At 37.6% G+C, this 14,176-nt stretch overlaps 1 protein-coding gene and 1 pseudogene across 2 annotated transcripts in view; one reads left to right on the top strand and one right to left on the bottom strand.

Moving 5' to 3' along the window:
• CD2AP (CD2 associated protein) overlaps positions 1-14,176 on the top strand; it is a 91,424-nt gene that overhangs the window by 41,782 nt on the left and 35,466 nt on the right. For both annotated transcript variants that reach the window (XM_016212736.2, XM_087817439.1), the window contains exons 6-9: positions 3,826-4,013; positions 11,434-11,512; positions 11,908-12,002; positions 13,367-13,471. In XM_016212736.2, coding sequence (XP_016068222.1) covers positions 3,826-4,013; positions 11,434-11,512; positions 11,908-12,002; positions 13,367-13,471 — 467 coding nt within the window. The remainder of the gene's footprint in view (positions 1-3,825; positions 4,014-11,433; positions 11,513-11,907; positions 12,003-13,366; positions 13,472-14,176) is intronic.
• LOC107536881 (thyroid receptor-interacting protein 11 pseudogene) lies at positions 6,659-8,432 on the bottom strand (annotated as a pseudogene).

The following is a 14,176-nucleotide window of genomic DNA, read 5'->3' on the forward strand; positions in this document are numbered from 1 at the left end:
CTCCGTTGCAGGCTGGATCCCCTGCTCTGGTCGAGGTGTGTGCAGGAGGCAACCAATTGATATGTCTCTCTCACATCGATGTTCTTCTCTCTCCTTTCCCTGCCTCCCACTCTCTCTGAAAAGCGATGGAAAAAATATCCTTGGCTGAGGATTTAAAAAAAAACAAAAAACAACTGCACAAAATTTAAAGTCCATATGGGACCACTAGCAAAAGAAATCAAATTTAAATTTTGATGTAGATTATTATTTTTATAATTATAAATAGTTTGGGCATTTTCTTGCACTGTTGAGCCTTATTTGAATTTTTAGTAACCTTGCAGAGTTGTATCTGTTAAAAATATACTTCCTTGCTTGTTTAACCCCTTTACAATAACAAGCATTCTAAATGTGGAGCTTTGTGATTATGGGGTGGTAAGTCAGCGGTTTAAGTACCCTATAATTCCTTTTTTTTTAATTCTTAATTTTTAGGCAGAGAGTTTTTGAATATCGATTTGAATGCCAGGAAGTGAGTGCTTTGTAAAGACTTTAGGACTTCAGTGATGAAAGTATATAGTCCTTTAAGTTTTAATTTAAGAGTTTGATCTTATGCATTATGACTTAAAGAATTGACGTTCACTCTTCCTGTGTCCTAACAAAGTGTAATGTCCTGTGTCTATAATTGGTAGTTTAACAGTCTTTTTAGTTAGTAAAATAGTGTGTATTTCTAGTAGCTGTTATAGGAATTATTGTCAACTGGACATTATAAAATGTTATTTTTTGCTTAGAGTATTGGAATGCCATATCTACCACAATTTGATTATTTTACATAGTTTCTACTTATACTTCTTTACATTTAGTAGAGCTCTTCTGTTCTCTTCTTTTAATCAATAAACTGAAATATATGGGATGATATTCTTGGTTTGACCAGTTAAAACTCTTAGCTATTACTGCTAAGTAGATAATTCTGACTCTAGAAAAAAGATGGACAGTATTACCTGAGTCTTCATGGGTAATTTATTTTTATGCCTTCCGTTTTCATTGAGTGACCTTAGAATAAAAGTTATAAGAGAGTCACTATTATATTTTTTATAGGAATGTGGTGAATGAATTCATAATTTGTTCTGGTTGGTTTCTATGTAAAATCTCAAGATAAAAATCTTTTAGTATTTAATTTGATGAAAAGCTTCTCAAGGGAAGTGTTATATTTCCATTTTTATAACAAAATAACTCATTTTTGTCAAATATATACAACCTTTTTTTGTTTAGTGTGTCCTTTTGCCACGTTCAGATTCTACTTACTTGCTAAGTAAGACTTGCTTTCAATTTTCCCCTTATTCTATAAAGCCAGTGACTATATCTGCTGGAATTTTCCTCCCTTGTATAATCTTTTCACCACCTTAAGCCTGTGAAAATCTCTATTTATAGATGTCTAATAAGCATCTTAAACTTAAGATGGTCAAAACTGATCTTCTGCCCTTTTCACCCAGATCTGCTCTATACACAATTTTATCTGAGTTAATGGTAACTCCTTCTCTCTCTTACTTAGACCAAAGATTTGGATTCATCTTTTACTCTTAATTTTAATCTCACACTCTGTTTTTGTCACCTACTAAGTAAAAGTGGAGAACCTGTTTTCTTTTATTACCTCCACTACTGCTCCCTGGTGTAAGTTTTATTTTGCTGCATAATTGTAATAGCCTGTTATTTGCCATTACCTCCCTTCTGAATGTTCAGTGCTCACCTCTAGTAGCTACCCATTTTAAGAAGTCTCACAGCCTGGCTGGGCGTGGCTCAGCGGTTGAGCGTCGACCTAGGATCCAGGCAATCGGGGTTCGATTCCCGGTCAGGGCACATGCCTGGGTTGCAGGCTCGATCAATGACTCCTCATCATTGATGTTTCTATCTCTCTCTCTCCCTCTTCTTTCCTCTCTCTGAAATCAATAAAGATATATTTAAAAAAAAAAAAAGAAGTCTCACAGCCTTTGAACTTGCTGTATACCTTTGGGAATCTTCTTTGAGATCTCCTTATGGCATTTGATACAATTTCAGTAGCCTGCTCAGAAGTCACCTTTTCAGCGAGGCATTTCCTGATAGCTCTGTGTAGAACAGCCAAAAGTTCCCACCCCCCATTCTAATTCCCTTGTCTTCTTTCATCTTTGGTGTACTTGTTATTAGTCCTTATTAATTTTCTTACTGTCTGTCTACCCCTGTGTTAGAATATACATTTTATTTTGTTCGTTGCTGCATACCCAGTTTTTAGAATATTGGCATATTGACGCTCAATGAATGAATGAAAAGTCTTTTGTGGTGTACAGAGAATTTTTCAAGCACTTTGTCATGTTAAATTCTCATAACTTTTGAGGAGGTTAGTTCCCTTCCATTTTAAAGGTGAAGAAATTGTAACAGATTATTCAACCATGGAGTGGTAAAAATCATAATTGAAATTTTGAACTTTCTACGTTACTATGCTGTTTAATATATGGGGATATGGATATAAATGATTCTCACTGTTTTAACCATTTGGTTTGCCTGTTGTCTCTCAATTTTTAAAAAAAATCATACCTGTAGAACTGTCTTCTCGTGTACTTTTAGCCCTGTGAGAGTTATGAGTAGTGATATGTGATTCAGTGGCATTTCCCATGGATGGAGTCAGTGCATTCTTAAATTTGAAATTTGAAAGACAAATCCAGTGAAGAGAGATTCCTAATATAAAAGCTATTATTTAATAATTCAGAATTCATGTATTTGCTTATTTAATATATTGAGTGCTAATTGGTGAACATATTATGCAAGGTTCTGGGAATACAATAATGAACAACATAAGCATGATTCTTTTCCATATTTGAAGCTTTTGGTCCTTTGAGAAAGAAAAGACTATTGATTAAACAAGTGATTATAATTCCACATGAGAAATGTTTGTGACGGGAAAGTTTAGAGTGCTATAGATGCATGTAAGAGAAACCAAATTTAGCACTATATAAGGGAATGCACCCCAGAGGAAGTTACAGATTGAGATCCCAGAAAAGGTAGGAAATCCCTAGGCAAGTTTGTTTCAGAGGGTGAACAAAGAGCATAGTGTTTTCAAGATCGTGAGACATTCAGTTTAGAGGGATTGTAGAGTATATACTTGGATGTGGTGAGTGTTGAGACTGGAGAAATTATTCGGTCACGTTTAAGAAGGCATTACAAAAATGCTAAACTCTGACACCAAGAAGCCTTAAAGGGGAGTTGAAATGATTAGATTGTTTTTTAGATAGATTGGTTTGGTTGCATTATTGAAAGTGGATTGGAGATGAGTAAGACTGGGATAGGGAGATTAGTTGAAAATGTTTTGATAATTAAGGCAGAAATAGTATCAGTTTATATTAGAGTAATGATCATGGGGATGGAGAAACATGGGTAGAATAGGAGCTAAATAGGTGGTATAAAGAACTGCACCTTGTGATGATGGGATATGGGAATGACTGAGAAAGAAGAGCTAGTGGCTACCAGATTTTTGGCTCAACTTTATATGCTTCAGTCTTATATTTCATATCTTTGCCCAAAGATGTATATTTGACATGCTCTTGTTAAGGATCTTGTATAATATGATTTTTTGGATTTATTAATTAGCATTTTACTAATTAAAAATACCTAAATTGTTACTGTTTAACACAGTAACATTCAGAAAAACATCAGTATAAAGTGCATATTACTCTTTTGAATATGTTAGTACTCGGCCATTTGAGTATTATTTTTACTTGGCATTTTTTATGAGGAGGTACAGAATGTAAACAGTCTGGAAGGGGAGTATCAGGAGTCTCGTGATGTTAGGTGTCCTTCTTAAGAAACACATTGTTCTTTCAGAATCTGTATGGACTGGGCCCACCTTATCTTTCTCCTCTCTGGGGAATGGGAATGACACTGCGCCTGGATCGGTGACACAGCCAAAGAAAATTCGAGGGATTGGATTTGGAGACATTTTTAAAGAAGGCTCTGTGAAACTTAGGACAAGAACATCCAGTAGTGAAACAGAAGAGAAAAAATCAGAAAAGGTAATGTGGGTAAACTTTACGTAGATTAACTTCACCATTTCTCTCATTTAAAAAAAAAAATTATTCTAGCCCTAGCCGGGTTGCTCAGTGCTTAGTGTGTCAGCCTGCAGACTAAAGGGTCCCAGTTTTGATTCCGGCCAAGAGTGCGTACAAGTACCCTGGTCGCAGACTCAATGCCCAGCCCTGGTTGGGGCGTGTGCGGGAGGCAACCAATCAGTGTGTCTCTCTCATATCAATGTTTTCCTTCCCCCCCCCCCCCCTCTTTAAAAGCAATGGAAAAATATTCTCAGGTGAGGATTTTTTTTAAAAAATTATTTTCAGTGAGAGAGAGAGGAAGGGAGAGAGAGAAACATCGACCTCTTGTTCCACTTATTTATGCATTGGTTGGTACTTGTATGTGCCCTGACCTGGGATCAAACCTACAACCTTTGTATATAGGGGTGATGCTCTAACCCACCGAGACACATCGGCCAGGGCTCAGTAAGCGTTTTTTAAAATGTAAAAGTCACTTTGCAACTCTTAAATATCCTTTTTTGAGGTTACTGGTCATTGATTAAGAAGTTTGAGAAACTCTTTTCAAGTTTATAGTGATTAATGTGTATGTTTGATTTTTATAAAATTAGAATGTTTTGTGGTAAATTTAACACAAACTCTCCTTAGTGGAAGCTTTAGAGTTTTAGTTGTTATAGTTTAAAAATAGAAAAGATAAGCCTGTTTTTTTCCTTTTAAAACTAAGAATATGTATATTTAAATAAAGCTAAATATATATATATTTAATCTGAAGTAGGCCTCAAATGGGCCATTTTAAAATGGCTTTGCAATGAGAAACTAAGTGTATTAGGTGCTGCTTGACTTTTCTCTGGTTTGTCAGCAATGGTGAAACCTACTCATCCCTCTCTAAATATATGGAGAACTTTATTTTTCTTTAGCATTTCACTGGAATTGTGAAATAAATCAAAGTGAATGTACCGTAAATTATAAGCTCTAATGAGAGATATTAAGCTAAGTTCTTAAGTTTTTATTTTGGGGGAGAAATAGCTACAATCTTAAGGGCATTTATTTCAAAGCTGTTGTCCCTGTTGTTAACATCTGGGAGCTTCAGATAGGTTATACTTGTTTCAGATAGGAGTCTTTCCCGTGACATTTAGGGTATTGTTTCCCTTGTAGTTCTCATTTGTATGTTTTTATTTAACTCTTAAAGAGTTTATGGTATTTTAGTATTTACTTGCCTAGTGTAGCTGTATTTCACTTTTAAAAAAAATAGCTCAGCCGGGCATGGCTCAGTGGTTGAGCATCAACCTAGGACCCTGGAGATCGCGGTTTGATTCCCAGTCAGGGCACATGCCTGGGTTCCAGGTTCGATCCCCAGTCGGGGACATGCAGGAGGCAGCTGATTTATATTTATATTTATATATCTTTATTGATTTTATAGAGAGGAAGGGAGAGGGAGAGAGAGAGAGATAGAAACATCAATGATGAGAGAGTCATTGATCGGCTACCTCCTGCACACCCCCCACTGGGGATTGAGCTCCAACCTGAGCATAAGCCCTGAGCAGGAATTGAACCACATTTTCCTGGATAATAGGTTGATGCTCAACTGCTTAGCCATGCAGGCCAGGCTGTATTTCACTTTTAAGACTGCTTTGGTTGGTGAAATATATTCTGAAATTTTCTAACATATCTAGTTTGAACATTTTTTTTCTTTCCTAGCTTGCTACATATTTTCTCATGTAATTATGATCTGAGTTCAGGAAAGAAAACTTGTACTTTGTACCCTATCTTCTCCCATCTCTGAGACATCCAGCCTTAAGGTTATGGCTAATCAGTTCTTGGTTTTAAAGATAAAGATTGGAGTTCTTGGTGGATTTTTGGAGTCTTGCTGTAGCCATGTAACCACTAGGAATGTTGGAGAGGCAATGTCTGCATTAGCAGGGCCATTATAGTAAATGATCTCAGGCTCCCCTTTCCAACTCCAAAGTTTAGGATTACAGTGGTACCTCAGTTTTCGAATGTAATCCATTCTGGAAGATTGTTTGAGTTCTGAAACGTTTGAAAACCAAGGGATCCACAGTGACAGCTAGGCCTCAGGATCTTGTACTCAGTGGAAGCCATGTGGCATGTTCGATTTGCAAGGTGTGTTCGAAAACCAAAGCATTTACTTCCGGGTTTACAGCGCTGGTAAACCGAAATGTTTGTCAGCAGAGACATTTGAAAACCAAGGAACCACTGTATATTGAAACATTTCATGACAACACTAACAATTTTTTTTTTATTAAATATTAAGAATGTCTTTATTAAACAAAGTAAAAGTACAAAAACAAATATGTGCCTTTTCCCTAAAGGCCACTGCTTTAAAGTGCTCTTATTTCTGGCTCAAGAATCATCTGTTTTGCTTTGGAAGGTCTTTCAGAACAACTTGAGTACTCTTGTCAGATGGCAGTAGCAAAGGTGAATATGTGGGCAAAACATTAGTAATGGCATTTAGAAGAAGATGCCTGCCCAGACCCACCAGTTGCAGGTCCAGGTGGGTGAATAACACACAACTGTGGAACAGGAATTCACATCTGTTTTCTGGGTGTGGGTCCTCTGGTAGTTTGAAGACTTGGTGGCACATTTTTAGCTTGTTTTGTCTTTCCTGGTGAATCTCAAGGCTTTATATCACAAGCAGAGTGTTTTGCTGCTGGAAAAACTGAGTAAGAGTCTGCTTCTAGATATTTAACAAAAAGTTCTGAAAAAGAACCCTTGTGCATGGACTACTGGCCTCAGAGGTGTGTGGGGGACACTTTTTGATCTCAGCCACTTGGTCATCCACCTGCCTTGGTCTTCGCTGAGCAACTCCATTCCTTCACTTTTGATATGCAGGGTGCTTCCTATTGTAACACTTAATGACCTTTGTGTTTTGATGTTTGAAAATATCCTCTAAAGAGGTTTCTCATTTGGACTGTGTTGACTTTTCCTTTTGTGCTACTTAGTATAAGTTCATTAATTTCTTTTTTAGGTTATCTAGCACTACCTTTTCTACCTCATTTTGTTATTTAAATTCTTTAATTTGTTCTTCCTTCTAATTCAAGCCAGCATCCCTTTATCCAGACACCCCTGTAACACTCCCAGTTTTCTGTCTAGACTATCTGCCTTTCAGCTGGTACCAACTTCAGGTTAGCTAGTGCGTGAGCATACTACTTTTCTTGTTCTTGAGACACAGAAAGCTGTAGTGCACTTTCATCTCTCTCCGCGGTGATAACATTGTTCCTGCAGTGACTGTACCTGCAGACTAGCTTGATGGCTTGCCTTTTCCATTGCTTTAGAAGACAAACCTGACTTTTCCTCCAGTACTGACTTTCCTTCTAAGATTAGCTGCTCCATCTTCTGCAGCCCAAGCTTCTGGCAAAGGAGAATCTTGTGATGCTAAAGCATGGCTAAGGGATCTCTCCAGGTCCTGGTTTAAGTATAATTCTTTGTCATGTAAATATTGAACTTCCTCTCTAAGACAGTTTACCATTTGTTTCTGTTTCAGTGCCAACATGACTTCATTTAGCTCCTGTTGAAACATAACTGTTTCTTGCTGGAGTGATGCTACTGCCTGTAAAAGCTGACTTAATTCCCCTGCCTTGCTCTGTTCTTTTTTTTTTCCAGTAGTTGCTTTACAGCAAGAGCCTTTTTCGTCATTGCAGCATATTCCAGTTCTTTCTCTTTCCTCATCGTAGAAAGTTGCATATTTGCCTCTTGTAGTGCTTGATTTTCTGTTTCCTTTTCCCATGAAGTTTTCTACTGTTTTTTCATTTTCGTGTTTGAGTTTCCACATGTCACCTTCAAAATTCAATAGTCTCTCATTCAGATTGGTTACTGCCTGCCTCAGAAGTTTCTTTTCACTCACTTTATTACTGAAATTTTCACTTGAAGGATTGCATCACTTTTGGCTTTGATTAAGAACTCTCTTTCCTTAAGTAGGTCTTATAAAACATCTTGTTTCTCCTTTAGCTGCTTAACCTCTGAATCAGTTTGTTCACGTTGTCTTTCTAGTTCAGAGGTTGCAGTGATTGAATCGGACAATCTCCGGGATCTTTCTCCAGGGTTCTCATTGTTGCTTCTTTTTTCTGCATTGATTTCCTCAGCCCTTGAAGCTCCTCTTGGAGCAGTTTAGAAGACTCACTGAGTTCATCAGGCATCATTGCCTTCAGAGAGACTGCATTCTGTGGTCATTGACCCTGTGGAGGGCTGCTGTGGAATAAGCTCAAACTGACCTAAAAGAGCATCGTTGGCTTTGCAGAGCTGCTCTGCGCTGAGCTGAATTTGTGCTGGTTCCTTCTCCAAATGTTGATTGTTGTCAATGAGATTGTTATTCTGGTTGAGACTACTCCGTCTCATTATTTTATTTTCAGCATCAGACAGTGCTTGTTGCGCTCTCAACACTTCTTTCATGAATGTACTTTGGGGAAGAACTTTTTTCTTTTTCGTCACCTTATTAATTTGCTTCGTAATATTTCAATTCACATTCTTCAGTTTTTTCTGTTGCTCATTTTTCTGGAGTTGTTCTCTTCTTAAAACATCTCTCATTTTGTACAGAAGATAAATTTTTTTTGAGGGATTTAATTCTGATTTAAAGTCCTTTGGCCTTGGTGGGCTGTTTTTTGTTTTTTTCTTCTCCCCCCCCTCCCCCCCAGTTTGTAGAATTTGAATAGATTTTTGCATATCATTAATTTTAGAGGCATCAGTTTCTCTGATTTCAGAGCCACCCTGCTGTAAAAGATTTCCAAGTTCAATTTTTTTTCTTCTTATTCATTTATTTTATCTTGATACCTACATCTTATTTCTTCCACTTTTTGTTTGTGAACATTCTGCAATATTGCCATTTCAAGTTGATGGTCATCAATGTATTTGTTTTGCTTCTGTTTAAATTTCTTGATGGTACTTGATGGAGTTTGTAGAATTCATGGTGATCATAGCTGTTTGCTGTGAAAGGCTGAGCAAAACACCTTCAATGGCTAACTTCAGCCTCAAGTGTTACAACTTTGACAGTTTGTTTATTTCCTGTTGTGGTGAAATCATGTCAGGAAAGTCCATGTCACCTCCATTGCAAGTTGAAGCATGAGGGTTGATGTCATCATCCAGTGGAGGTGATGCAGGATTGATGGAACAAGGTCAGCTCCAGAATTTTCTCAGTGGCTGACTGCAGCTTATTCTTTAGCACTGTCTGTCTTCCTCTCAGAAGTTTGATCTCTAAGTCTTTCTGCTGTGGGCTAGGTCAGTAAGCAGCAGTTTGCAGTTTCATTTGAAGCTCTGATGGTCATACTTCTGTTCTAGATACTACAGAGAGTTTCAAGTCTCTCATTCTCTGCTCTTAACATTGCCTGAGTGACTTCAGCCTCCTTCCTGTTAGACTCAAGTGTCTCTTCCTCTTTTTTTGATTCCTTCTTCAGCACCTCTTTTGTGAAGTTAGAGATGTGTCCTGTGAGGAAGCCACACTGCTGCCCACTTTGTCTAGGGAATGGCTTAAGCCAGAACCAAGGCCACTAAACCAGGAGGCCATTGCTGTGGGTCATAGGACTGATCTGGTTGGCTCTGCCAAAAGCCTCCAGAGCAGTTGGACAACTGCGCCAACTGTCCAGGAATTGCTTCATGGGCAGGGCTAAGGATCGAATCACAATCATCCATTTCGAGGCAATGCTTGAGTGGTGGAAGGATCTTTCCACGTGGAGGCACGAGGCACCTGGGAGTTGGGAGGTCTGGTCTGCGCCTGACAAGGGGGGCTCCTCTGTCCCCTCTATCTCAGTTATCACACAGTTCGTGTTGTCCTGCAGCTTGTGATTTCCATGACACCATTTCTTTTTGCATTTGAGGTGGAATTCACAAAGTGACACACATTCATCTTAAGAGCACAAGTGGATGATATTGGACAGATGTCCATGCCTGTGTGTTGACACCTACACTAGTAACCTTTTCATTGCCATTTATAATGGCCACTACTCCAGAGTTGTGATTATGATAGTAGTTTCAAGGTCACCCTACATGATGGGCTTTTGAGGCTTGCTTTCATCACTGATCTAGGAATTGATAAAGTAGGGAGAGCATTTGCTATGTTTGTAGGTGACACTGGGTTGGAAGATAACGCTTGTTAGAATTGGGAGGAATTAAAGTGAGTATCTTAAAATTTAAACACAACAGCCCTGGCCAGGTCGCTCAGTTGGTTAGAGCATCATCCCCTACTCCAGAAGGTTGTTGATTTGATTCCCAGTCAGGGCACATACCTAGGTTGAGGGTTCCATCCTGGGTCGGGGTGAACCAATCAAAATTTTTCTCAGATTGATGTCTCTCTCTCTCTCTTTCTCTCCCCCCTTCCCTCTTTCCTAAATCAATACACGTATTCTTGGGTGAAGATTTTAAAAAAAGTTAAACAGAACATACAGTGATAGATAAGTTAGTGGTATGTTCAGATTTTTAACTAAGCAGTTAAGTCTAAGGTCAAATAGAGTGTTATTTCTGGGGATAGGACTCAAGGAAGCAGTGAAGGACTTAACTGCAGTAAAATATAGTGGAAAATTGTCTACTAGACTATAGTTTTAATAAGACTATACTGATAATGACATTAATAGTATTTTCATTTCTATAGCAGCAATGAAGTATTGAGACTTTTTTCTCTGTCTCACTGTAAGGAAGATTAGTGATGTTGTCTAAGAGCATACTGACATTCTGGTGTCATATTTTCTAGGTTTCAACCTGGGTTCTACTAAATTACTCTGATCATGGTCAAATTATATATCTGTTTCCTTGTCTATAGGAGGAGTGCCTACCTTATGCAGGGGGTTCTGCAGATTAGTTATAATGAATGTAGAGTGCTTAGCTCAGGGATTGATCCATAGTAAGTTTCTAAATGCTATCCCTAATTTTAGAGGTTCTAAAGTTAGGATACTGCATTGTGAGTATCATAGTATTTTTTTAATCATACAACCAGGAAGTTTTAAAAGTTAGAGGTTCTGAGCTATCATTTAAGTCACCTTTGAGAGCGTTCTCTTTTTCGTGGCATAGTTTTTAATAACATTTCTAACCTGGCTGTAAGTACCACTAGGGAAAGCTGTGTAACTGTAAATGGAAAATTTGTTTAACAGTATTATGTTTATTCTAACTTAAAATAGTTGATCTCACCATGGCCGGTGTGGCTAAGTGGTTAGAGCATTGGCCCGAGCTCCAAAGGGTGGGTCACCAGCTTGATTCCCCATCAAGGGCATGTACCTGGGTTTTCGGGTTCACTCCCAGTCCCTGGTCGGGGCACATGCGGGAGGCAGCCAGTTGATGTGTCTCTCTCACATTGATCTCTCTCACCCCGCCCTCCCTTCCACTCTCCCTGAAAAGCAGTAGAAAAAATATCCTCAGGTGAGGATTAACAACAACAAAAAATAGTTAATCTCATCCTTTTCTGTTGTAGCCCTCGATCCTACAGTCACTGGGATCCAGAACTCAGAACATGGAGATAACAAAAACAGACACTGAAGGTAAAACTAAAGGTGAGTGTTTCAATAAAACTCTCATACTAGGAATGAAACGTGCTCAAATATATTATTAGATTTGTTGAAGACATTTGTCAACACTGTACTACTTGGTCAGAGTATTAAATTCTGCTAGATATAGGCACCATGAGGTCGAGGATTTTAATATGTTTTGTGCACTGATGTTTCACTCCCACAGTTAGAATGTGCTGGGAGCATAGCAGGAGCTTAGTAAGTAGTTGAATGAATGATCAGTGAAATTGTTACTTAATTCCACATATAGTATTGGCTGAAATTATTAAATTCATTTTAATAGCTTCTAGTGTACATTTCTTGGCACTACATAGAAATTTAGTAACTTTGTTGAAACAGTCAATTTATATAAGCTACATTATTTACATTCTTTATTTTAGCTAAGGAATATTGTAGAACGTTATTTGCCTATGAAGGTTCTAATGAAGATGAACTTACTTTTAAAGAGGGAGAGATAATCCATTTGATAAGTAAGGTAAGATCTTTCTCATTTTTCACTGAATCATATCATGAAATTCATTCATAGAAACAATTTTCAGTATTCTTACAATCCCCCTACCATGTGAGCTCTAGAAGAGCTGGGACCTTGTGTTGTTTGTTTCTGTGTCCTGAGAATCGAGCACATAGTGAGAGGTTGGTTTTTTTGTTTGTTTGTTTTTAGGAAACTTTTATCTTTGTTATAATTGATATACTGGGAATTATTTTTTTACCATCATGTTGCATTTTTTCTTCAACCTTAACCCACCTCCAGTTTCTGTTCTTATTTTCTTTTACCTCACTGAATTTTTTCACCCAATGTTTTTGTATTGTTTGTAATATATTTAAAAAAAACCCATAAGGAATATAAGGAAACAATTTAAATTGTCCCTCAACATGTAAATGATTATGAAACTTTATACTGTGGAAAATAGTGCAACTATTTAAAAGAATAAGGTAGTTTTACAACTTTGAATGGATTGAGACAAAAGAAAAAAAAAACCCAGTATTATTGGAATCCTATAATTAGAATTTGTAATAGAGCAAAGTTACAAGTATTTTGTTTATGGTGTAATTCTATTGAATAGTTTTTGAAATTTCTTTCCATTGTTTTATTTATTTTTTCAATCCTCACTTGAGAATACCTTTCCATTGCTTTTTCAGAGAGAGTAGAGGGAAAGTGGGGGTGGGGGGTGGGAAGAGAGAGAAACATCCATGTAAGAGAAACACATCTACTGGTTGCCTCCTGCACTTGCCCAGCTGGAGGCTGGGAGGGAACCTGCAACCAGGGTATGTGCCCTTGACCAGAAATCGAACCTAAGACCCATGCACAGTCCGATGCTCTAACCACTGTGCAACACTGGCCCACGCTCTTTCCATTGTTTTAAATTAACAATCAGGTGGTTCACTGTGTGCCATTTTGAATGTTCGTACAGTTTGGACTAATTTATCATGGAAGGATGGCATTTGGAAGGAATTGAAGAGCTTGTTAATTTCTAAAGCAAGTCAGTAATGTGGATAATATTTAGTATATAAAATGTTGGGTAGAAGGTTTAGAAGTTACAGTTTGGAAATTCAGATTTTCTCTTCACCCTCCTCTCCCACTTTTCTTTTTCCTTTCTCCTCTTAGAGAACTTTTTATCCTTATAAATTAAATATTACTTAATTTACTTAAAATTAAACCCAATTTTATAACTACTGCTAGAAGCAATATGCGAGGAATATTTTCTATTAGGAGGACCTCATCTGTTTAGGCTTTTTTTCTTTTCCTTGTAAAAATCATGGAATTCAAGTTTTCTGTAATTTTTTCCATATTTAAAGAGAACCCCTATTGTCTTTATCATTCTTCATGTTGCATTTTAGGAGACTGGAGAAGCTGGCTGGTGGAAGGGTGAACTGAATGGTAAAGAAGGAGTATTTCCAGACAACTTTGCCGTTCAGATAAATGAACTGGATAAGGACTTTCCAGTAAGCTTTTATTTTTCAATGATGATAATAGTTTAAAGAACCTTTTGTCAATATATATATTTTAAAACAGAGTTTTTACATTGTTACTGAATAACTTTATGAGGGTGTTTTAGATTCATATCTTTGGGTAACTTACTTGAATTATAGTCAAAACAAAACAATATTTCAGTTCTGTGCTTTTTTGTGGTTTTCTTTCCCCACTGATAATGCTGGGGAGTAACCTTTGACTCATTACTTTATTATAATTAAGGGAGGGAGGGGGAGGAAGAAGAGGGCAAAGAGTAGAAAGGGAGCACCTGCAATAATATCGACACTAAAAACTTGTAATAAAAAAAGGCAGAGCCTGGCCGGCATGGCTCAGCAGTTGAGCATTGACCTAGGATCCAGGAGATCATAGTTTGATTCCCGGTCAGGGCGCATGCCTGGGTTTGGGCTTTATCCCCAGTAGGGAGTGTGCAGGAGGCAGCCGATCAGTGACTCATCATTGCTGTTTCTGTCTCCCTCTCCCTTCCTCTCTCTGAAATCAATAAAGATACATTTAAAAAAGGCATAAAAGAGACAAAAACATACACTCACAAACACATACACACACCCCTTCTAATATGGGAACAGTTGTCCTTAATAAATTGTAAAAAATAAAATACTGCATGCAATGGGGGGAAAAATAAGAAAAAATGTTGGCCATACTAGTTAGATAAATTAGCA

Source organism: Miniopterus natalensis, chromosome 5 (genome assembly GCF_054644295.1).
Source record: "Miniopterus natalensis isolate mMinNat1 chromosome 5, mMinNat1.hap1, whole genome shotgun sequence".
Taxonomy (NCBI): Eukaryota; Metazoa; Chordata; class Mammalia; order Chiroptera; family Miniopteridae; genus Miniopterus; species Miniopterus natalensis.